Here is a 25,816-nt window from a genome sequence, read left to right on the forward strand (position 1 = left end):
CCTTAGATCTTTACTCACATCTCACCTTTTTTTTTTGAGATGGAGTCTCGCTTTGTCGCCCAGGCTGGAGTGCAGTGGCGCAATCTCGGCTCACTGCAAGCTCCGCTTCCCAGGTTCACGCCATTCTCCTGCCTCAGCCTCCCGAGCAGCTGGGACTGCAGGCGCCTGCCACCAAGCCTGACTAATTTTTTGTATTTTTAGTAGAGACGGGGTTTCACCTTGTTAGCCAGGATGGTCTCAATCTCCTGACCTCGTGATCCACCCGCCTTGGCCTCCCAAAGTGCTGGGATTACAGGCGTGAGCCACGGAGCCCGGCCACATCTCACCTTCTTTTATTTATTTATTTATTTAGAGTCTCACTCTGTCGCCCAGGCTGGAATGCCTAGGTTCAAGTGATTCTCCTGCTTCAGCCTCCCGAGTAGCTGGGATTACAGGCGCTTGCCACCATGCCTGGCTAATTTTTGTATTTTCAGTAGAGATGGGGTTTCGCCATGTTAGCTTGGTTGGTCTTGAACTCCTGACCTCAAACGATCCACCTGCCTCGGCCTCCCAAAGTGCTGGGATTACAGGCATGAGCCACCACACCCGGCCTAAATCTTACCTTCTTAATGGGCTTCCCAGGCCTTCCTGTCTAAAATTGCATGTCCCTGCTACACGGTAACTTCCTAAACCCTTCCCTGGTTTATTATTCTCCTTAACCCTGATCACCATCTAACATACTATAGACGGTATTTTACTTATTTGTGTTTATTGTCCGTCTCTCATTAGAAAGTAAGCTGAGTCTACAGCCATACCACCCTGAATGCGTCCAATCTCTTCTGATCTCAGAAGCTAAGCAGAGTTGGGACCAATTAGGACTTAGATGAGAGCATGTAAGCTCTCAGTGAGAGCAGGAATTTCTCTCCGTTTTGTTCTCTGCCATCTCTCCAGCACATGGAATGATGCTTACCATTCAATAGCTGTCCAAAAAATATGTGAGTGCATTAGTGAGATCCATTTGGACCCACTGATGTGGATGAAGATGATTTTAGCCTGAAAACATCAGAAAAACAGCAGCAGCAGAAAAAAACCTGATCTAAACTTCTTTTGTGGACATAAGCAATGCCTCCTAAAATACATCTGCCATTTATTTCCTCTCCAGGAGGTTAATGACCAAAGAGGAGATGGACCACTTTCACCTAGAGGAGATGTTGCATAAACAAAACCTTATCAAAACTTTCTGTTCCTCACACTTGTTTCTCATTAGTCTCCCACCATACACTTTCTTAAAGTTTTAACCCTCTTTCTTACTAAGATGATATATAAACACTCAACTCTAGCTGTTTATGGAGCCAATTCTTTGTGTAAGTCTCTTTCATTGACCTAGCATTGACTACATGAATAAATTTTGGCTAGGCACGGTGGCTCACGTCTGTAATCTCTGCATTTTGGGAGGCCAAGGCAGGCAGCTTAGGCAACATAGTGAAACCCTGTCTCTATAAAAAGTATAAAAATTAGTCAGGCGTGGTGGTGCACACCTTAGTCCCAGCTACTCAGAAGGCTGAGGTGGGAGGATCGCTTGAGCCCAAGAGATAGAGGCTGCAATGAGCCGAGATCACACCACTGCACTCCAGCCTGGGGGACAGAGGGAGATTCTGTTTCAAAAACAAAACAAAACAAAAGAATAAAGTTTGTCTGTTCTCCTGTTAACTTGTCTTTTGTCAGTTAATTTGCAGGCCCCTGACCATTGAACATAAGCTGGTAGAAGAAAAAGGCTTTTCCCCGTTCCCAACAGAATGAATGAATGAATAACAAATTGATAATCATATCATGCAACACTATAAGTGATGTATTTTCTCAGGCAGGGAAGTAACTGTGGGTATTTAGCTTCATATCTGTACAAAAATAGAAATAGGATGTTAAAAAAGAGTTTGCTACATGATGATTCCAAACTGACTGAAATAAATTCCAAACCATAATTACTAAAGTATATGAGGCCAATCATCAGAAAAGAAACCAGTAAGGTCTTCCATCATCCTGCAGATATTTGAGTCAAATGAAAATAATGTCACTTTTTTGTCTTTTTTTTTTAGACAGGGTCTGGCTCTGTCACCAAGGCTGGAGTGCAGTGGTGCAATCCTAGCTCACTGCAGCCTTGACCTCTTGGGCTCAAGCTGAGAGGTCCATATGGATTGGAGGCCTTCTCCCATCCATATCTCTCTCCTCCCAGTTTGAGATATTAGGTTGGTGCAAAAGTAATTGTGGTTTTTGCCATTATTGCTACAACCTAAAATTAAAACAATTCTGATTTTGTCACTGCCTAGCTTCAAACCCTTCAGATTGAATCTCTTCTACTTGGACACCTGGCACCATGTGAGCTCATGTGATTAAAAAGGGCATAAAGCCACCATCCTGCCATGGGACATTAACAGTCCAGTCCAGTGCAGGCTACCAGATTACAATGCATTGAGAAGGCCAAAATGCTATGAGAACAGAGAAAAGCAAGAAGAGGAGTTGAGAAATGATTCAAAGAGAAAAGGACACAGGACCTCGATCTGAAAAATTAAGGCTTTGGTCACTAAGTAGGACTGAGCAGAAAAGCTTGTGAGGTTGGGCATCTGCATGTCAAGCCCAGAGGCCGGAGAAGCAGGGCCACCTGGAAAGTGGAAAGGAAGTTGGCACCGCTGGACCACAGAGTGGAAAGGAAAAGGGAAGCTACAGCCAGAGCGGGTGAGAACATTGCATGCTGCAAATACTTCCTTCTACAAAAAGGAGCATCAGCTGGGCACGGTGGCTCACGTCTGTAATCCCAGCACTTTGGGAGGCCAAGGCAGGTGGATCACTTGAGGTCAGGAGTTCAAAGCCAGCCTGGCCAACATGGTGAAACTCCATACTAAAAATACAAAAATTAGCTGGGCATGGTGGTGCATGCCTGTAGTCCCAGCTACCTAGGAGGCTGAGGCAGGAGAATTGCTTGAACCCAGGAGGCAGAGGTTGCAGTGAGCCGAGATTGTGCCACTGCTCTCCCGCCTGGGCGACAGAGTGAGACTCTGTATCGAAAAACAAAAAGGAGCATCAAAGGTTTTCAATTTGGGGAGTCACAGGATTAAATCTGTATGAGAGCTTTCTCTGATGATAACAGAGACAAAGCGTGAAACATGTTAGGCTATGATAGAGGATGAAGAACTGAGATCAGGGAAGTGACCGAGAAGATGAAATGAAGGGGCTGCAGGAAAGAACTGGCATGAGGGATTAAGAGGGGTTTGGGAGGGGTTTCTCAGGAATCTGGCTTGGGTTGCTGGATGCCTTTACTCTTAATGAAGACATGGAAAGCAGGAAGAAGAACAGTGCACACCAAGGCTGGTTAACTCTGATCAACTGTTTGATGATTTCAATATAAATGTATTATAATAATAACATATTAAATTACTTAAGATATGAGTTCATTACCCTTCCATGTCAAAATACATCCTTGAGTCAAAAAACATAGCCTTGAATCAAAAGAAATTGATTTTCTTTCTGTTAAAAGACAGAAAAGTCCCTCTCTGAGAAGTGGTATTGCATTATATTTGAAATAGCCTTGTACAATTTATACCAATCTTGAATATTATTTAAAAAATTAGAGGTAGGAAAGGACATTAAAAAGCTTCTTGCTCTTGGCTGGGCGCAGTGGCTCACGCCTGTAATCCCAGCACTTTGGGAGGTGGAGGCGGGTAGATCACCTGAGGTCAGAAGTTCAAGACCAGCCTGGCCAACATGGTGAAACCCTGTCTCTACTAAAAATACAAAAATTAGCTGGGCGTGATGGTGGGCGTCTGTAATCCCAGCTACTCAGGAGGCTGCGGTGGGAGCACTGCTTGAACCCGGGGGTGGAGGTTGCAGTGAGCCAAGATCATGCCACTGCACTCCAGCCTGGGTGACAGAGCGAGACTCTGTCTGAAAAAAAACAACAACAACAAAAATATATATATATATTCTTTTCAACTCTAACTTAAGGAATGAAGTCATCTTAGCCCAGCAGGAGTATGAACTTTGTCTGGGGTTATGAAACTGACTGTTGGCAAAGTCAGAACCAGGGCCCAAGGCTCCTGACCCCAGCCTGGAGTTCTTAGTAGATCCAGCTTGAATCAGAAGGAAGAAGGGGCTGGTGACCTGAAAGAAGCCGAATCCAACCCACAGTTGTACTGCTTCAAATAAACCTTATTGTTCCAATCAGAAAGAAAAGGAGTTCTTGCCTTGGGCTTCTAAGAATTCTTTCAAATTCTGGGAATTAGTTTCACATTTGTAGTTTATAGAACCACATTAACAGTTACTGTTTGCTGACTGCTGACAACACCCTAAATGAAGTTAAAAACATTAAGTAGCATTTCCTGGCCAACATTTTTATTTTGTTCTGGGCCAAGGTAGCCAAAGGCTTCAGGAATAATTGACGCGTGTATTGAAACAATGTTAATTCTACCTTCAATTGAGGTAAACATCAGAAAATAATTATTCTGCATACAAATCTTAATCACTGTGTTAAGATGATCTCTAAAGTAATTCTTCTTGTTTCCACTGTAAAGAATGGGAAGTGGAGGAATTATTTTTAGCTTGTTATTCATGGGCTGAAGTTTGAGTTCAATTTGTGGTAATGAAATTAAAGAATTCATTTTAATCAAATATGCAGGATGCTGATAAGATAACTTTAATAAAGAATGTTGAAAACATCTAAGAAATGTAACCAAATACATAATGGAGAGTTATAAGTTATGCAAAAATGTAAGTTAAGGCTTAATAATTCATATTGGAAAGATGCCCTGGCTACGAAAGGACATTCAGGGAGAGGGACAACCACGATGGATTTCACCATCCTCCAGTCCAGAGCATCCCTGTAAACATACATTCATTCACATTTTGCTAACAGAACACCCACGAAAAACATCAGCAATATCACCAGCTGGCACAATGGCAAACTAAGCCAAGACTCTTGAAGCCAGTCTGCTTGAATTCTTCCTACAGGCTCTAAAGCCCATTGGGAATACTGTAGAAGCCATTCTGTGTCAGAAATTTTACATTATTCTAATGAAATGCAAAGGATAGAAATGTAAGAATGTTTTCTTTTTTTTTTTTTTTTTTTTGAGACCAAGTCTCACTCTGTAGCCCAGGCTGGAGTGCAGTGGTGCAATCTTGGCTCACTGCAACCTCCAACTCCCAGGTTCAAGCAATTCTCTTGCCTCAGCCTCCTGAGTAGCTGGGACTACAGGTGCATGCCACCATGCTCAGCTAAGTAGAGACAGGGTTTCACCATGTTGGCCAGGCTGGTCTCGAACTCCTGGCCTCAAGTGATCCACCCACCTCAGCATCCCAAAGTGCTGAGATGACAGGCATGAGCCACCACGCCTGACTTCAGAATATTTTCTTCTCTTTTTTTTTTTTTTTTTTTTTTTGAGATGGAGTTTTGCTCTTGTCACCCAGGCTGGAGTGCAGTGGCACAACCTTGGCTCACTGCAACCTCTGCCTCCCAGGTTCAAGCAATTCTCCTGCCTCAGCCTCCTGAGTAGCTGAGATGACAGGCACCCGCCGCCACAGCCTGGCTAGGCTATGCATATTTTTGGTAAGATGCAGTTAGTTCCTGAAAGGAGGGTATGAAACGAAGGATAGCTATCTCTGGTTTAAAAAAAAAAAAAAAAAAAAAGCCAGAAATTTGTAACATTGCAGAATACTTTATGAATTTTCCAGTCATCCCCTTCATAATTCTATATTATTGATAGAATTGTTTCATTTTCAATTTCTTTAAGTTTTACCTTGGCAAATTGCTATGTATGAAGTGATGCAAAATTTAACACAGAAACAAAGATAACAAGGTATAATCAAACGAGCCCTGAAGTAGGAGTCAAGAAAGCTAATTCCTAACAATCACTTGAATAAGAAATAAAAAAATTGTAAAATATAAAACATACATAAATAAGAAGTAGTATCTATTACTTCTATAGACAGCAAGCTAATGCACAGGAAATTTTTTTTTTTCCAAATTAGGTCTGTCATCTTTTTACAACTTTAATGAAAGAGGCTCAGGCTTAACTACAAATATCAAAGCTATACAATTGCTAGATAATCATAGAACTTAACTACGGGCAGAGTTAACAACTAGCTATTATAGGCCAGGCATGGTGCTTATCCCTATAATCCCAGCACTTTGGGAGGCCGAAGAGGGAGAACTGCTTGAGTCCAGGAGTTCAAGACCAACCTGGGCAACAAAGTGAGATCCCGTCTCCACCAAAAAAAAAAAAAAAAAAAAAAAGTTAGCCAGGTGTGGTGGCATGCTCTGGTTGAAGTGGGAGGATTGCTTGAGCCCAGGAGGTCAAGAGGCTACAATGAGCCGTGATTGTGCCACTGCACTCCAACTCCAGCCCGGGTAACAGAGCAAGAGCTGGTCTCAAAAAACAAACAATTGATTATATGACATTTTTTTCTCAACTATTATCTTACTAATTCAGTGTTTTTATAAAAATTTTAGTTTATGAGATGACATCAAAGTGATCTAATAAATAAGTATGTCAATTAGATTGGTGAGCTATAGTTTCTTCAATTTCACTTTAACATTAAAAATGTAATTTTCAGTATGGCTTGGTGCTATGGACTGAATATTTATGTCCTCCCCAAATTCCTATGTTGAAATCATACCCCAAGATGCTGGTTATTAGGAGGTGAGGACTTTGGGAGGTGATTAGGTCTTGAAGGCAGAGCAGGGTAACATTAGTGGCCTTATAAGAGAGACCACAGAGAGCTAGCCAGCTTCTTCTACCATGTAAGGACACAGCAAGAGGGCACCTTCTATGAGGAACAGGCCCTCACCAGACACTGAATCTACCAGCACCTTGATCTTGGACTTCCCAGCCTCCAGAACTATAAGAAAATAAATGTCTACTGTTTATAAGCCACATTGTTTACAGTATTTTGTTATAGCAGCCCAATGGACTAAGATACTTGGATTCAGAGTTCTCTCCCAAGTCAAACACTGGGAAGGGCTTGGAGAAAATGGTGGCCATGTGTCAAGCCTGGAGCAGTGTCATCCTTCAGACATCGAAGATGCTGGTGTCAGCATTGTTGACACACTCCAGCATTGGTCCTTACAGTGGAGGAAGGCTCCTCTTCACACAGCAGACATGGCAGAGAAAACGGATACAAACTAAAAGTAGGTATCCAGCAGTCAGGTGCGGTGGCTCATGCCTGTAATTCTAGTGCTTTAGGAGGCTAAGGTGGGAGGATTGCTCGAGCCCACGAATTCAAGACCAGTCTGGGCAACATAACAAGACCAAGTCTCTACGAAAATAAAAATAAAAACCAGACAAAAGTAGGTATCCATAGTGCTCTGTGTCCATTAGATGTTAGTGAAAGGATTCCAGTTGAGAGGAACAACATTTGAAGTCATTGTTATTCCCTCCTCCATTAATTCCATTAATCTTCCATGGTTTCAGGTTCTCTGTGTAGCATATTAATGCCTGCCACAAGGGTGCTATCAACCAGAATCTTCACTGAATCTTCTTTGTCTGAACTGCACATATCTCAGAGGAGAATAGAAAATGCGTAAGGACACCCGTGGCCCATGCATTGACACTGTCATAGATAAAGCATAGTTACTCGCTATCAGATAAGTAAAATGCTAACGCTTGGTGCTGTGGAATAAGAATTCTCCGATGTTTACTTTTTAGCCCTTTTTTAGCAAAGGAATTCCAGAAGTTGCTTTTAACATTAAAGGAAAGCTTACAGACAGTCTCCTACCCCTCATACACCCTGCCTCCTGCCTCAGTAAAGCTTCAAATAGTTTGTTTTAAAATGAACTCTAAATGTAAATGGACACCTAAGTCATTACCTCCAGCGAGTCACTTTCACAGTCTCCTTCCTCTGTGCTTCTCCCCTTCTCTTCGGTAATGGTGTTCACCATCTCAAAAAACCTACAATACAAGTTAGCACATGAGCATTCATAACACAAACAATAGTAAATATAAGCAAGTACATCTCAAAGTGACTTCAGAACCCAAACTGAGAGCTAAGAGAGTCTCTAGAACCAGGCAATATCACACTATCAAGATCACGTGAAAAATATAATTTTTCAAAAAGAAAATATAGGTTGGTAGGATTTTCTAGAAATTTCTAACCTAATGCCTCACTTCAAATACATTTTTCTTCAGGAACCCTTCTTGTAAAGTTTTTTTTTTTTTTTTTTTCTGGAGACCATTTCAGAGACAAGCAAAGTGATTACAGTGAGAAACAGATTGGCATCCTGCTCGCTGTGGCTAGGCCATTCGGAGAGGAGGCTGATGGTCCACAGACATAAAGCCAGGAAGCACTGTGAACAAGGGCTGATGATCCCACAGGCAGGTCATGCTATGCGATGCCAGCCTAAGGGAAGAGCAGGTTATGGTGTGACAAGAAAAGTTTCCCTAACACAACTCAGAACCTTTCTTACCCACCCATCCATCCATTCATTCAACAAATACTCACTGAGTGTCTACTAGGATAAAGAACTGTTCTGGCCATTGAGAGCATGATGATCAACAAAGTCTATCTTGGAATTTGGACCCCATTGATGGAGTTCATATGTGGTATCAACTTCCTCACTCTTCCTGTCTCTATACACATTTCTTGGAGGCCCATGACAAGAAAAAAATTTCCAAGCCTGATTGGAATAACAGTATGCGCTATTAAACAGCACAATGAGTGAGAGAGAAAAGCTAGTTCAACCAAAAGGAAGAATAAAGTGAAAGATCAAAAAAAAATCTGGTGTTACAGACATGATTTAAGATCTGGGTTAAGGATTTGCATCAGCCACTCATGCAAAAATTTTCAATATGAACATCTCTAGGCAGAATATAACACTCGACAGTGGGATGGGAGCACTAGTGTAATTTTTAGAAGCTTGCATTCTGAAGTCTCCTGTGCCTGGTTCAAACCCCAGATTTTTATGCTTATTGACTACATGATTTTAGGCTATACTCTCCAAGACTACTTTTTTTATTCTTTTCAATAAAGATATTAATACTACCCATCTAATACAGTTTCTTTGAAGACTGAAACAAATATTAGTTCTGGGGCACACACTTCATAAATCTTAGCTATAATTATCATAGAAACAAGTCAACAGACTTGAGAATTTAAGTGTAAGTAGAGAATTAGTCCATACGAGAGCTGGGAATTTTCTTATTTCCAAGTGTTTTTTTCCCCCTACCATATGTTTTATGATAATAAAGATAAAGCTTGAGCCAAGAATTGTGGATTCAACAAACACTTTTCTTTTTCACACCAAGATAAAAATGAATGACTGTATATTGTAGCTAGCATATCACTTACAATGAAGTCAAATAGTAATTATTTAAATAAGAACAATCCCCAGCAAAATTCTGAGTCCAAACTAACTTTCACCTATACTTTGGCTTTTAAATTATCACTCACTTCTCTAGTTTCCCACAGTCAATCATAGTGTTCTAAAGAAGTAAGAAGAATTCAATTATTAGCCCAAGAGAAACATACAATGGAGAAAAACACGTACAATGCAGTCCATGGATTTTTGGATGATCTCTTTTATTGGTACAGATCAGATCAGTGGCTTTTAACACAGGCTTCACCCCCACCAGAACGTCCAATATAATTAGTCTGAGGTGGGGGCCATGTATGTTTTTTTAAATCCTACCAGGTGAATCTAACTAATGTGAGCCAAGGTAAAGAGGTACTATTGTAGATAATAGTGAGATGATTTTTTTTTGTTTTTGTTTCTTTTTTTTTTTGAGACGGAGTCTCGCTCGGTCGCCCAGGCTGGAGTGCAGTGGCGCGATCTTGGCTCACTGCAAGCTCCGCCTCCCGGGTTCATGCCATTCTCCTGCCTCAGCCTCCCCCGTAGCTGGGACTACAGGCGCCCGCCACCACGCCCGGCTAATTTTTTGTACTTTTTAGTAGAGACGGGGTTTCACTGTGTTAGCCAGGATGGTCTCCATCTCCTGACCTTATGATCCACCCGCCTCGGCCTCCCAAAGTGCTGGGATTACAGGCGTGAGCCACCGCGCCCGGCCAATAGTGAGATGATTTAAAAGAATTTGAGAATGAAAATTCTGGTAATCACATACAGTAAGTGAGCACTTAAAATATGAATTATAATATTTAACAATTAACCAATAAGTCTTAGTTAATGTTTTATCTGTGGGAAAATAAGTTATGACTAAGATAAAGTTTGACTTATTAAAGAAACCCCCCAAAATCTGTGAAATTTGTGACATAATTATAAAATATTAGCCCAAATAAAATATTTATACAACCACATAGCCATGAATTCTTCACAGGAGGTACATGTTCACTCATTAGTTGAAAATAATGATTAGGTAAGAAGAATCTTTTTCACACACAATGACTAATACGTACTTTTTACAATGAAGTTCTGTACAGAAATAGATTTGGAAATCATCAGAATTGTGGAGCACATAAAGAAAGCAGCATCTTTCTTCAAATTTAGAAATACTGAAACCAACAAACAAAAAGGCATTATTCAGAGAACTATCAATTCTTCTACAGTCCTATGATGAAAAAGAAATAAGTTTTAAATTCAATCCCATTTCTATCAATGTTGTTTATAACAAGAAGTTATAAATAGCACTTTAAAAAGTGATACTTCCTGCACCACACTACTAAAATTATTTACTCTTCTGAGAGGTGTCCTCCTCCTCGTCTCTGCGGAGCAGGGCTGCTCTAGGGTGTGGCAAGCACACGTAAACTACACATCCTTTCAACAGAGCAGGGAAAGGTGTCCTGCCTACTACACTATTCTGTGTGCTGGGAGGAAAAGCATAAATACCAACTGGCTGGCTGACCTTGGTGATTCTGGTGCTATGCAATCTGTAGAACAATGAAATGTTTCCAAAGCTAGGCAGGCAATTTGTGGAGGCAGTAAAAGCACCTCATTCGTTATAGAGATTTTAGAGGAGTGAAGCAATGCGCAAGTGCGCTCGGTTAGGACTCAGTGAGTGGCTGACTTTATGGCAATATGAAACAGTTTTGAGTCAACCCACTAGGCCATGCTGTTTTATGCCAGGGCTTGGCAACCATTTTCTGTAACAGGCCAGATAGTAAAATACTTTAGGTTTTTCAGGCCAAACTATGTAATTCTGCTGCTGAAGCATGACAGCTGCCTAAGAGGATGCATAAATGAATGAACATGGCTGTGTTCCAATAAAACTTTATTTACAAGACAGGCGAGGGACCAGATGTAGTCCATGGGGCATAGTTTGTCAACCCTTATTTTGTGCCTTTGTGCCTGCTGTTCCTTCCATTTGGAATGCATGTCGTTTTTTACTTTTAAAAGAAACTCTATTCATGATTTAAGGCCCAGCTTAGACCTTACCTTCTCTCCCTGCCCTACTTCTGCCCTAAACAGAAAGACTTCCTCTTATACCTGTGTCCTCTGAGTATACTTCTTTCATTGCTCTTCTCACACTGTATTGTCATGAGTTGTTAAATGTCTGTTCCTCTCCCTGCTGGGCTGTGAATTCTTCAAGAGAGGAGTTGATGTCTTAGTCATTTTTGCATCTTTGGCAGAACAGGACTCAACATTTGACACACAGCTCGTGCTCAGTTAATGCCCACTAACTCGAGCTGTGCAAGTTCTGAGGTGACGCAAGGCAAGCTGCTGACCTAGTTGGATTTTCTTCCATAGTTTGTCATCTCTTCTTTATGGAGGAGGAGGCCAGGAAGAATGAGCTCTCTTTGAAGTCACAGACTACAACTCAAGTTTCTCAGCATATAAGCCAGCAATAGTAAGATAGTAGCAGGCTATGTATAAGTCATAAATCACAACAACTGTTACATAGGGCTACCATACCTAATTAAAGAAAATTTATTCATTGGAAAACAGATATGATAAAGTGAAATTTACATTTACCATACTTTCTTAAGTGGATTGCTTAAAAATGCAGCAATAAATAGTGAATGCCTTGCTAATGACTGGCTTTAAAAATTAAATATTAAGAGTACAGTTTTATTTGAGAAAGTATCGACTGAAAGATATATAATGAGTCAGTCCATCATCTTGCTTGTTTCTGTTCAGATCATTCATGAGGTAACAGGTAACTTTACCAAGAGAACTCCAATTATTAGTGACTCAGACCGCTCTACCAATTTATGCTCTAATAAAACCAATTATTATTATTCCAAAAGCAACAGGATATTGCATAACCAGGCTGCAAAAATCTGTTGTCTCTCATTGCTATGACGTGGGGGTAAACAGTAGTAAGCACATCTAATTTGGTTTGAAATTTGCAAGAGTTGATTTAGCGTGAGCTTCAATAGAACAATTATTTTAAGACTTAACCACTGACTCTTGATTCTTAAAAAAAAAAAAAAATCTTATTTCTAAATCCCAAGAAATGGCATTTTCTAAGCTACTGGCACTGTGACAGCAGTCAGAACTGAACCAAACTGAAGTTCAACACTGTAATCTCAAGATCAATTCAGGAAAGTGACCTTACAGAAAGTTTTTTTTTTTTTAATGGACTCCTTATCATCTGAAGTCATTAATATTAGTGGCAGGGGCCGGGCGGGGTGGCTCACACCTGTAATCCCAGCACTTTGGGAGCCCTAAGCGGGTGGATCACTGAGGTCAGGAGTTTCAGACCAGCCCGGCCAACACGGTGAAACCCTGTCTCTACTAAAATTACAAAAATTAGCTGGGCATGGTGGCATGCGCCCATAATCCCAGCTACTTGGGAGGCTGAGGCAGGAGAATCTTTTGGACCTGGGAGGCGGAGGTTGCAGTGAACTGAGATCATGCCACTGCACTCCAGCCTGGGCGACAACAGCAAAATTCTGTCTCACAAAATAACACAACATAACATAACATAACATAACATAACATAACATAACATAACAAACTAAACTAAGTGGCAGGACACAATCTAGTAGATGGCATGTGTGCTTTGGATCCACGCAAAGGGAGATGAGTTCCTGGTATACCAAAAGGACAGAAATCATCCTATTACATAAACCAACAGCTCAGCTAAAGAGGACCTCCACATGGCTGAGTGTAATCTACATTTTGATTCTGGTCCATAGTTCACATTGACCCCACAGTTACATTTTAAGTAGGTCAGGAGCACAGAGTCAGTTCAACCAGCAGTGAACATTTTGTTGCAAATCTTTTCCTAAAGGAGATAGTGACACTGAAGAAGGTTGGGCATTTCCACCAATTGAACGATTCTTGACATTCCTTGTATTTTAAAATCATGATTAAAAGTTCTATCCAGCCCATGAATAGTGGAGAAAAATGTCTTATAAGTAAACAAAAAGTACCAAGGAAACTTACCTCACTCCCCTGACAGAAGAGGCACTAAAATTCCACTCATGTATACCTTTCTAGAACAACAACAAGAAAATATACTGAGTCATCCAAATGGAAAATAACATAACAACAATAATTTTGTTTAATTATTTTTAAAGTGATATACACAGCCATTTTTCCTGGTACACTATTTTTCATGAAAGAATTATCTGGATGGAAAGCACTATTTATTCTCAAGTCACAAGGGTAATGATTACTCTACTTAATAATTCCTGTACTTCAATAAAACAGCTTCCAAAAGAGCCTAGGAGAATTAGTCTCATTAAATTCTAAAACTTGATATCTAGTAATAACTGTTGTGTGTTAATTTTTAAGTAAAAAACCTCAATGATCAAGGTAATTCTATGATTACAGTTGAGAAATACTTCTTTTCTGAGAAAGATAAACATTAATTTGAATAACATCTCGGCAAGGTTTTAAAGATAACTATTTCTGAATTATCTTAGGATTTCCAACTAAATAGGCGGTTCTATTTCTTCAGAAACTAGTAGAACAAGAATGTACGTGAACACACATGTGTACAGTGCCCATCATAACTACAAGGTATTGCTACCTAATTTATGCAAAATTCCATATGCTAATAAAGTTTGAACATAAAAAATTCGATTGTCATAATCTAAACATGGGTGATTTGCAGAGCCAAGGTAAAGAAAAATGTGGGAATTTATTTCTTGAGTTTATTACTAAAGCTAAGATAAAATTATTATCAAATTCATATGTCCCTAAAATAAATTACAAAATGGGTCATATCCCTTTAAAAATATGTCAACAGTATAAAATAGCATAAATATTTTTACAGAAATAAAGTAGTTTATCCATGTGTCTAAGTTGAGCAAGTACAGTACAGCAATAAACTGACACTGAAATTCAATTCTGTAAAGTTAAAACAACCAGGAAAAGGAGTTCTTACCCACCCACTGCCAGGAGGCTGAGGTCTTGCCTGGGCTAATGAAATGGGTGACAAAGCCTTGTGGCTCTGAGGTGGCCGAGAACACTCCTTTTGGCTAAAGCAACTCAAAAGCCACAATTTATATCTACAGCCCATAATTCTTTGCTAGGTCCATGCAACTTAAAAATAGATCCTCTCAAGTCAGATGTGAATTTACTAAAAAGCTAGTTTCAGTGCGTATCAGTCAGGTCACGGGGATGTGACCTGAATGAACGCAGAGCAAATTTTGTTGCATGAAGTCCAGGAGGGAAGATACCATAAAAAGGTATGCGGTGGCTCTCTTAACCAGAGTACAGAGGGAGTGAAATTAAAATAGCAGACTGCAGCCTCAGCTGGTAATTTGGAAAGTTGCTTCTAAATCCTGTTGGCCTCAGGTGAACTTCTAAATATATAAATATGACCCAGGAGCTGCAGCTGTTACCTGTACCCTAGTTGCGTACAATGCAGCCTTATCCTCAGAGCCTGCAGCTGAGCTGCTTTCCAAGACCATGTCCAGGAGCAGGAGGTGGGAGGCAAGTGCAGAGCTGAGGCAGTATGCAAACCCGCCCCTGAACACAGCAACTGGCAAATACTAACAAGACAGCACTGGTAAAACCCATCTTCTATCAATCCTTTTCTGGGAACAGCTAAGTAAAAATTTGGACTGGTTTTGTAGGAAAGGAGTGGAGCATTTCCAGAATGCTTGGTTCCTGAAAGGTTGCCAGTGCTGCCAGGGAACGTTCCATTTCAGTGATGTAAATAAAGCCCAAGCCCTGAGATGGAAGGTGGAAGGAGGCCTCCTTCCCCACCTGCCTGTAGGACACACCACAAGGAGGCGCTGATGAGCTATAAAGCCAACAGGTAGTTTAAAGGCTCCTGGGATCTGTCTGGGAATCAGGGAAAACAGCAAGGCCAAAGGCAGCGCTAGCGATAATTAGCCCCAACAGGCCTCAAACCAACACTCAACCTAATTTAATCAGCACAAGCACCATTTTCTAGGAACGGGTTAGCCTCAGATCCCAGGCCCCAGTTAGGGCTAGAATAGGAGCTGGAAGTTAATACTGTATTGACTGAAGGTGGCAGGAGTTATACTGTACTAGGCACTGTCGGCTCCCTCAGCAACTGTCATTCCCTCCTTCTCCTCTGCTGACAAAAAAATAAATTTTGCCCAGGTTCAGGTGGCAATGTTTATGAATGGTGAAATTGATTAGTCTAAATTGGCCACGGTAAGTCCATTTGCCTTGCTGGGGATGGGTGTAAGCATGGTCATGTGATACAACTTATGGTATAAAGGAGAGGGCTTGGCCCTCCTCCCTGGGATGCCGCCTGTGTGAGGTGATTCTTGGAATAGCTAGCTACTTAAGAACATGAGACTAACACCAAGAGTATGCAGAGAAGCCATAATTCAGAATTCTGATGCTGAAACTACCCTCAGAATCACCCCACCTCAAAATTTATTTTTTTCCATCCAGGCTGGAGTGTAGTGGTATAATCAGAGCTCACTACAGACTGGATCTCCTAGGCTCAAGCAATCCTCCTGCCTCAGCCTCCCCAGCAGCTGGGACTACAGGCACATATCACCAAACCTAGTTAATTTTTTTAAATTTTTTTGTAGAGACGGGGGTCTTGCTACGTTGCTCAGGCTGGTCTTGAACTCCTGGCCTCAAGCAATCCTCCTGCTCTGGCCTCCCAAATTGCTGGGATTACAGGTGTGAGTCACCATGCTCGGCCTGTAATTTCTTGTAATATGAAATACCATTTCTTTATTTAAGTTGCTTTTAGCAGGGAGTTTGTAGCAGAAAGCATCCTTGGTGGATGAGAGCATCAAATCATCTTAATCTAGAATCAGGGGTAAGCATGTTTCCCTCATCAATTTCCTGGGCCTTCTGTGAGTGGCCACTGGCCAGAGCTGAAGTGAGGGAGGAGAGTCAGCACTTAGTCCTCCACTAGGCCCCTGCCTTGTTTGATAATTCATGAGATAGGCCAAGGGTGCCCAAACTTCAACCCCCAAAAGGGGGGGAAATTCTAAATAACCATTTAAAACGCCCTGCAAATAACTTCTCTCTTCCTCAGTCTAAGTTTTTCTTTCATTGTACACATGCAGACTTTCTTCAAGGACTAACTTACTTTTTAGCAGCAACCATTCATTCAACAAAGAGAGAACTGTTAAAAGATCGGGATTTCAATTAATTTTACCCCTGAATGTAGAGTAGCTCTCTCTAAGAGTCCTTGGGAATTGGGAATTGGTATATAATGTGCTTAAAGTTTTGAAAGTTGCAGTATAAAGTATATACTAGCTCACAGAGCTATTTATTCCATATGTTAGAATAAAAATAGTGAGACGAGTGACTAAAGAAATAAACATGATAAATGAAAAGCTACATTCTCTATTCTAATTTTAGGAAAAATTTTTAAACATTCTATGATAAAAACAACCCATTTTTAGTTTAACATAAGACCTATTAAACTGGTTGCTTCTCTGTTATTTATAGTTGTTTTAAAGTAACATGGTAATAATAAAGTTTTTTTTGTTTTTATTGCTTGTCCTCCTTCCAATTTTACCACTTTTATTTTAAAAAATTGAGAAAATGGTAGTGATAATGAATACATTATGGATAGAATCAGGGTTTGCAAAGAAATTGACATGAATTCAGAATGGAAACTGATAGAAGAAAGCTTCAATTTTTGAACAAGGAGAATTTTTAGCACTAAAAGTTATAGGAAATAAGGACAACATAAATATAATTCCTCCTGATCGAAAGATGGTGAAAATGGAAAATGGACAGCACATAACTTAAATTTGTAACCCTATTTAATGTGCTTGTTTATATCCTAATATGTATCCTAATATTTCTTAGCATAATATAAAAATTATCTCTATAATTGTCACAAAACATAAGAGAATTAAAACGAGGCTCACTTTACTGAGCAAAGAACCTCCAGGAAGGAGAAAACAATAACAAACTGCTGGAAATAGTACTCATTTTCCAAAAATCTCGGCTTACTTTCTATTCTTTTTCTGTCTTCCAAATTCTTCTGGCTCTCTACTCATTCTCTAGGCCTTGCTAATCGCTAATTCCTTTAGCCTCACTCTGTTTCCAAGTGTCCTTGGATAACCTTGCTCTTTTCAATCAAGCCTTTGAAAATCTCTTCCTCCAGTCCTGCTCTCGTCTCCATAATGTTCATGTCTCCTAACTTCTCTTAGTTTTTGTAGTTTCCACTGGATGATTAGTGTATCTCAGCTTGTGAGAACCATGTATGTATATACTTGCACACATGCAAAACAATATAAATATTGCACTGCACTTTAAAGCAATATCACTAACATGTATATAGACAGTTACATTGATTATTCCCAATTTTGCCACTGGATGATTCCACTTGGAGTCTTGCCATTAGTTTCAACTAAACACGTCCGAAATGAAATTCCTCATGATTCCTCTACAACTCAGGTTTTCCTTCTATAAATCCTACCACTTTTATCAATGCAATCAAAACTTGAGTCACCTTACACTTATTCCCTCTTTTTAATCCTTCTTCCTAATTTGTGATTAAGTCGTATACTTTTCTTTCTAAATCATCTGTCCCTTTGCAGTCACAATTGTATTATTCCACTCTAGGATCTCTACCTGCCTCATATCTAGCTAGTTCCTCTAACAGTCTTCTCTGTGACCCTCCAGAGCCTCAGACTTCAGAAATCAAATGTCAAGACCAGATCAGTCTTATAGCTACACTAGCAACCATTATGGAGCACTTGTTCCAAGCCACTTAGCACTGTGCTAAATGATTTCCATTCATCCTCTCACTTAATCTTCACAACAATTCTATGAAGTACTGTTATTCTCATTTTACATATATGGCAACTAAAGCATGAGGAGTTGAAGCTGATGCCTAGGCCACAAGGCATGCAAGAGCTAACATCAACCTTCACACCCATGCACTTTGATGCTGACCCTGGGTTCATAATTCATATCCTGTTCTGCCTTCCTGCCAGCTCTCAGATTTTCAGAAACGTCAGTGACGTCCTGTTTCCTACCGACACGTTTAAAATTCTTCTTCCTAGCTTACATGGCACTCTAGAGTTTTATGTCATCCTGCCCAACCAATGATATCTCCCACCTCCCTCAACACGTTTCCCCTTGTGGAATGAGTCAGACTCTGCAGGCCCCTGAACGCCCCATGCTTGCTTTCGCTTTGGTGCCTTGGTTGGAATTCTGCCTTATTCTTCTAATCTAGTTTGTCTTCCTGTGTTAATTTATCTCTTCTAGTTCTACCCACAGCCAAAGTCCAGGTTCCACTTCCTTTAGCAAGCCTTCTCGAAGGACTCCATGCCTCACTGATCTTCCTCCTCACTGAATGCCACAGACCAAGAACCCATAGTGTCCTCCTGAGGAACCAGCACAGTCCCAAAGTCCACAGAACTCAAAAGAATGCTGGTAGATTGATTTGCTCTACTATCATCTCAACAGTGCTTTCCTCGGGTGTAGCATGATGCATTTCAACATAATTAAAATGACATGTTAGAAATGTTGCTGATGGGGTTGTTGGGGCAATGACTTCTTTCAAAGTCTTCCCTCTATTTACTTCACTCATGGAAGTGAGTCTCATGGAAAGCTATGTCTTAGCTGAAAGCCTGTCTTCAAAGTCCTTTGTCAAGGAAGTTTTCTGTTATGAATAAATTAGTATCACAAGTAACTTTTTCAAGTGTTTCTCCATACAATTGGCACTCCTAATAATGAAAAAGAATCAAGCTTCTGACTCTGCACATAGTGGCAAATATTGGCATGTGTAATTTGGGGCCTGTTGGGTGAAGATCCTTAAGTTACCACAACCTATTGGTAGAGTGTCTCTAAAATTTGGATGCAGCCAGTCCCAAACTGACTCGTAAAAGTGTCAGCTAGGACAGTGTTTCACAAACTGGGATTGGAGAAAGACCACAGTTCTGAAAGATGCTGCTTGGTATTCCTCAGTGCTACTAGAATGGACTTGGTGTTGAGAGTGTGAGAATGGATGGTTTTCTCCACGCTTATTATGTAATTTCATGTGGCCAACATTTAGTGTGCCTGCTAAAATACTAAGTTACAAGACTTAACATGACCAACTTTATCTAAACGTAGAACAAATTAAAATATAAATAACATGCCTTCTGGGTGCTGCTTAGTATCTATTCATTTTAAACACAAGATACTGCCCTTCCTAGAAACTATAGCACTGGGACTGGTGATTTCTTGCCACTCTGATAGAGGTCACAGGGCCTGGCCATGATTGACATCCAGGAGGGATCTGTCCCAGCTGATTTGGACACATCAAAGCATGGGACATTCTTCTTGCTAGATTATGGACACGCTGTGTTGTTTTCCTGTTGAACTTCCTAAGGTAGTGGTTCACATATGTGAGGTCTGACAGTCTACCTCATAGAATTGTCCTCAGTAGGTCTGACGTGCAGATTAGGAATCTGCAATTTATTTTATTTTATTTATTTATTTTTTGAGATGGAGTCTTGCTCTGTCACCCAGGCTGGAGTGCAGTGGCACAATTTTGGCTCACTGCAACCTCTGCCTCCCGGGTTCCAGCAATTCTCCTGCCTCAGTCTCCTGAGTAGTGGGGATTACAGGCAAGTGCCACCATGCCCGGCTAATTTTTGTATTTTTAGTAGAGATGGGGTTTCACCATGTTGGCCAGGCTGATCTCGAACTCCTGACCTCAAGTGATCCACCCACCTCGGCCTCCCAAAGTGCTGTGATTATAGGCGTGAGCCACTGTGCCCAGCTGGAATCTGCCATTTAATTAAACCAGCTCCCTGGGTGACTCTAATGCTGGTGTTCCAGGGAAACACATCTTGAAAAGCACCATCCCCAGGAACCAGCTTAGCCATAAAGTCAAGGATGTAATAATTCTTGAGCTACTACAATTGAGTAATTACTATGTTTACATCCCTGTTAAAGTTGTTATCAACCATGGCTGCACATCAGAATCATGGATAAATCTTCATAAAAATGCGTGTGTCCAAGCTTCACTCTAAGTATAAAGGATTCCAACTCAGTCGGTCTCCTGGGATCCAGGGTACTGCAGATAATTCTGACGCAGAGCCAGGTTTGTGCCCCAGTTCAACACCAACAACCTCCCAAATGATTATTCCCATGCCATTTAAAGGGCAAAGCAGGGTTAAACTCTGGGATTTCAAAGTTAGGGTTTAGTCCACATAATATGCACACTGCAGTGATTTATAATTGCTTTTGTTGTTACTGTAGTTAAGATATATTGAACATTTATTATATGCCAGGCTCTGTGAAATGCACTCTACCACATTATTTCATTTAACCTTCACAACAACCTTTTGAGGTGGACATTATTACCTCATTCTACAGATGAGGACACCATAGCTTGAAAAAGCCAAGTTGCCCAAGGGCAGTGGTGGGATTTGAATGCAGGTCTATTGACTCAAGTCCACATGTAAAAAACTGCAAGCCCATACTCCCAAATTTACTTCCTGCTTCCACTTCCTGCTTTATTTTTCCCTTCTCACTATTGAATATACCTATACATTTATTTATTGGTTTATTGCCCTATCTGAGTGGAAAGCAAGCACCACAGAGGCAGGAATTTCACTCATTTTGGACACAGCTGTTTCTCTAGGGTCTAACACCGTGTCTGGTAGTGCCTGGTCCAGAGTAAGTGCTCAATAAACATTTATTAAATGAGTAAGCTGATGAATGATGGTTAAATAAAATTATAAGGGCATTCTGGGAAACAGTTACGAGAAAGAAAATAAATGAACTATTTTTCCACAAGACTTCTCTCATTTCTGTTGGTTTATCCTGTGAACTGAAGCCAGGTCCTGAAAATGTCTGTTTTTAAAAAATAGTAGGATGATTTGTACATACATTAAAACTGATGAATACAGAAGTGGAAAGGCTTATCCACATGACTGCTATGAGCGGAAGTGAGACTGTCTTAAGATCTTTCTCAAAATAGGTGGTCGCACAGCCCACCTCACTTTGTGCACAGCACACTGAGTCAGTGGCTAATCTGAGATTTGGCAACTACTTAGATAACAAAACAGCTAGGTGTAATGATAACTATAATGGTACCAGTGTAAGATTAAAAGTGGCATCATTCTGACAGGCTTCCTAAAATTAACATATGCATATTTTATGTCATGTATTTTAAGTATTAGTTCTTTGGTGCATAACTTACGGCATGAATTTACAAAAGAGAAATATTCCAATTCTGAGTATGCTTTGGATGGTTATGCCATCTATAATAAAAATCCAAATAGTTCATTTTATTAATATTGATAAAAATTCATAATTCAAATTTAACAAGTTTTATAATACAGAATGCATTTATGCCAAGACAGACACATAGCTGAGCTATTTCTTCTTAACTAACACAGACATTTGCTGGAGTATGTAAATGCTAGAAGGGTGTAAAGTCCTTTGTTACTAATGCTCTTGTGTTAATAATTGCACAATTTACCTTGTCATCAGGAAGCACGTGCCAAATAGAGATTGTCTTTTCCTCAACTTCATTGTTGATAGACAAGTAAGAAGGTTGATAGATTTTGGTTGGTTCTAATATTAATACCTTGAAAAGATACGGCAAAGAAACTAATATCAGTGACTTAAGATTGAAACCACTTAGAGCTTCTGTAACACCCCAGCACCACCGTAGAGGATTATTGGATGAGCTTCTGAATCGGTTCCTGCAGTAAACCATTTCAACTTCTGATTGCTATTATCCCTATGAATCCTCCAGGCATTTTACAGTGTTTATCAATTATCATAAGGTTCAATAATGCATCACCTTGTATTGCTAATAAGCTTAGAAATAAATTTTTGAAGTCCATATATGGGCTCAGCTATCCTCAGGGTATCTACTAGTGATAACTTTAAAAAATCTTCTATTTTATCACGTACTACATAAGCTATTTCTATAAATATAAATGTGTCAAAGAAAGACAGAAAAGGTCCATACATAGAATGTCACATCCTTATTTTAGTTTTTCTGCTATCACACTTTATCATACAGATGTAGTAGTATGGTTTTCATACCCATGTAAATAAATTTAGAAATGGTTTTGGTTATTCCTGAGTTTTATATATAAACCAAAAAAACAAACTTAGCTATATGAAATAATAAACACGTTTTTGCACTGCCTTCCAGATGAAACTGGCATCTTCAATAATGATACATTTAGCCTTGTAAGAGAAAAAGAGAAATAAAATTTGTTCCTATTTTGAAGCTCTATGAGGAGTATGTGATAAATGAGTTGAGAATCTCATCAAAGGACAGCATGAAGTATTATATTATTACTAATATCTCGCATTTGGAGTGAATAATACTAAAATAATACACATGCTCTGACTTCAAAGGTACTACAATTCATTATCTACTTGTATAGATGCTTAAAGGCATCTTCCGGGCCCAAATTTCCTAGGCAGACTTCACTAGGAATGTTTAAAAAAAGAAAAGTCAATACTTAACTATTAGAGAAACTGGAATAGTCTTTCTTTCTTTTTTTTTTTTTTTTAGAGACATGTTGGAAACAAGATTTTACTGAATTCCAAATTGGTCCAATTTTGGAATAGTCTTTCTACTCTACTGCTTAACACTCAAGAAAATTATCTTTAGAACTAATCTTGAATCAAGCAAGTTTTCCAAATAAAAGTGGAGGAAAACTCCTTCAGAAGGCTCCACCCATAAGGAATTACAGATTCATAATACAGTAAAACATGAAATGCACCCTTAGAAAGACGACACAAGAATCTGGGCATATTTGTTTTACTCTAAACTTACCTTAACAGTGCATTTACTTAAGGTACAGGGAACTAGAGAAAGGGAGGTAGAAAAACCAATTTTTCTTTACTCTTTGAATATTAAAAATGTTAAGGGCTCCAAGAATTCTCAGTCAGTCTCTAGCTGTGAAAATAAGATGGGCTATGCCACAAATAAACACACAGTGAGAGTCCATAAGTGAACATATTCCGACTCAGGAACAAACTCATCCAGTGAATCAAAATCTTAATTCCAATCAACAGAGACATAAGCAGTAATGATGAATAATGAAAATCATTTTCCCATCTAAACTTTGCAGAAACGGTGCTCTCATATCTGAGTATCACAATGTATATGAAATCAAAATAATAGAGAATAAAAGGTGGGTTTCCCAAAACATCATCCAACTCTCTTCATTGACAAGTGAGAATATACCCCATTCCCAAATTATGTGGGCACACTATTATATTCAACAGAAGAAAAGAAAAGCACTAACTCCTCTCTTGTTAAATTATGTCTTTATTGTCATCTCAATATTTCTAACAGATAAAATCTGAACTATGTGTCCCTAACTTGAGACAGGAAATAAAAACAAGGTTGTAACTATCACTGTCTAATATTTGTTGAGCTCTTTGCTCTATCCTTGAAATGACAAAATGTGAGAAATGCATAGCACACATTACAGAGGTCACAGAAAGGCTGGGAAACAGACCAGGGAATGGAGGCAATTTGACAAAGCCTTAAAGCTAGATACACCTCACTTATGAGTTTATATATTCTTGCTTTTAGTTTCTTGTTTTTAGGTTAATATTATAATTAACTGCTAATTTCATGTATCTGAATCAAAAAGGAAGACTGCAAGGCCTATAAAGAACAGATATTAACCAGATGTTTAAATTTCTACAGAGTCTTTGAAGTACCATACTTCTCTCCTTCCTCTCTCCTGACATTAGATAATGAGTTGATGGTCTCCAAACTTTTCACTGTAAGAAGGAAAGGAAATATACCAAGCGGAGAGGTAAGAAAAAAGAATAAATTGAAGTGATAAATGATGGTACAATTCAAATCATTTCCCAAATAAACCTTCAATTTTCTTTTGCCTAGAGTCACAGTTAATTCTTGGAGAAATGAGAATGAATACAGTATTGAGATAAATAAAAACAATCAAATAATATTTTCTAAAATAGGCCATCCTGGATTTTATTTAGATACATTTCAAAAGAAGGATAATGTTATCATCCTAATCAATACCTACTGCAACCTTTGTAGTGTGAGTCACGGAAGATGCTATGCTAAGGACATAACAAGTCGCAGTGACCAAGATCGCCCCACAGGTACTAACAGGCTGCCTTTCTCTATGAGGGAGAGCACGGGTGGCAAATTCCAGAAGTGGTTACAACTTATTACCCAAATATTGGTCCTGTTTTTCTGCTATGCTATCATGGATATTGAGATTTAAAAATCATCTATATGGCTTTCATTATTTTTTAAAGCAATATCTTTACAGTTTCTGCTGTGCTTCATCATACATGTAAATATAAGAAAACAATCAAGCGGTTAATCCTAAAGCAATTTCCATTAAATTTGGAGCTTCTTGGTAGACTGGCATTTTCTGGAACTCACACAGGTGAAGTCGTTGTAGGAAAACTCAAGAAGAACTACAAAATTGTACAATTTTGTCCTCTGTGTAACAACAAACTACAGAAAAGAAGTTTTGAGTACCCGAGTTATGAATTCTGATGTAGAAGTAGTATTTAGAGATGAGGGGGAAAACACTGTACTTTAGAGTCTTGTCACAAAAAGACAGACCCCAAATAAGCCACAAAGTTTCAAGAAGGAAATGGATTACTGAGAAAAATCAAATATGCCATAAATATGTTGGCAAGATAACACCTATGTGCCTACCACTTGCAGATAACTAAGTGTTAACATGCTGTCATATTTGCTTCGAAATGTTTTCTAAAGAAATGAAATGTTGCAAATAAAGTTGAGGTCTTCAGGATCCCTTACACAATCCTATCATCCCCTTCCCAGACAGAATCCCAGAATATTCAGCAATTCCCATGCCCACCAGCAGGCTCTAAAAACGCTCTTGTCTCCATAATGGTGTCAACCGTTGTAAAATGTTTTAATTCTTTGAGTCCGATGGGCAAAAAAATAGTGTCTCATTTGATTTGCATTTTCTTGACTAACCAGAAGTTAATTATCTCTTCATATAAATTTTTTATTCTTTTTATTTTTATTTTATTTTATCCATTTATTTATTTTGAGATGGAGTTTTGCTCTTGTTGCCCAGGCTGGAGTGCAATGGCATGGTCTCGACTCACTGCAACCTCTGCCTCGCAGGTTCAAGCGATTCTCCTGCCTCAGCCTCCCAAGTAGCTGGGATTACAGGTATGCGCCACCACACCTGGCTAATTTTGTATTTTTAGTAGAGGCAGGGTTTCTCCATATTGGTCAGGCTAGTCTCAAACTCCCAACCTCAGGTGATCCACCCACCTTGGTCTCCCAAAGTGCTGGGATTACAGGCATAAGTCACCACGCCCAGTCTCTTCTTATTTTGCTTATCACTTTATAGGATTTTTTTGCATATTTGGCAAATTGACCATTTTGCACAGTTTTATAAAACATTTTCTCCCTGCCTAGCAGTTCCTATTTGGCATGTTCACGGTGTTTTTTTTTAATCAAACAAAAATATCCATTTTTTAGTGAAATCAAATTGGTGAATATTTTCCTTTAGGACTTAAAAGTCCCTTTCTTGCTTAAGGATG

The 25,816-nt window shown here is 39.5% G+C and overlaps 1 protein-coding gene across 2 annotated transcripts in view; it reads right to left on the minus strand.

Moving 5' to 3' along the window:
• Positions 1-25,816, minus strand: part of MAP3K5 (mitogen-activated protein kinase kinase kinase 5) — a 239,267-nt gene that overhangs the window by 71,191 nt on the left and 142,260 nt on the right. For both annotated transcript variants that reach the window (XM_030809751.1, XM_030809750.1), the window contains exons 11-14: positions 21,747-21,854; positions 13,304-13,353; positions 10,372-10,467; positions 7,832-7,913 (exon numbers count right to left, since the gene is read on the minus strand). In XM_030809751.1, the coding sequence (XP_030665611.1) occupies positions 7,832-7,913; positions 10,372-10,467; positions 13,304-13,353; positions 21,747-21,854 (336 nt within the window). The remainder of the gene's footprint in view (positions 1-7,831; positions 7,914-10,371; positions 10,468-13,303; positions 13,354-21,746; positions 21,855-25,816) is intronic.

This window comes from Nomascus leucogenys, chromosome 3 (assembly GCF_006542625.1).
Source record: "Nomascus leucogenys isolate Asia chromosome 3, Asia_NLE_v1, whole genome shotgun sequence".
Lineage (NCBI taxonomy): Eukaryota > Metazoa > Chordata > Mammalia > Primates > Hylobatidae > Nomascus > Nomascus leucogenys.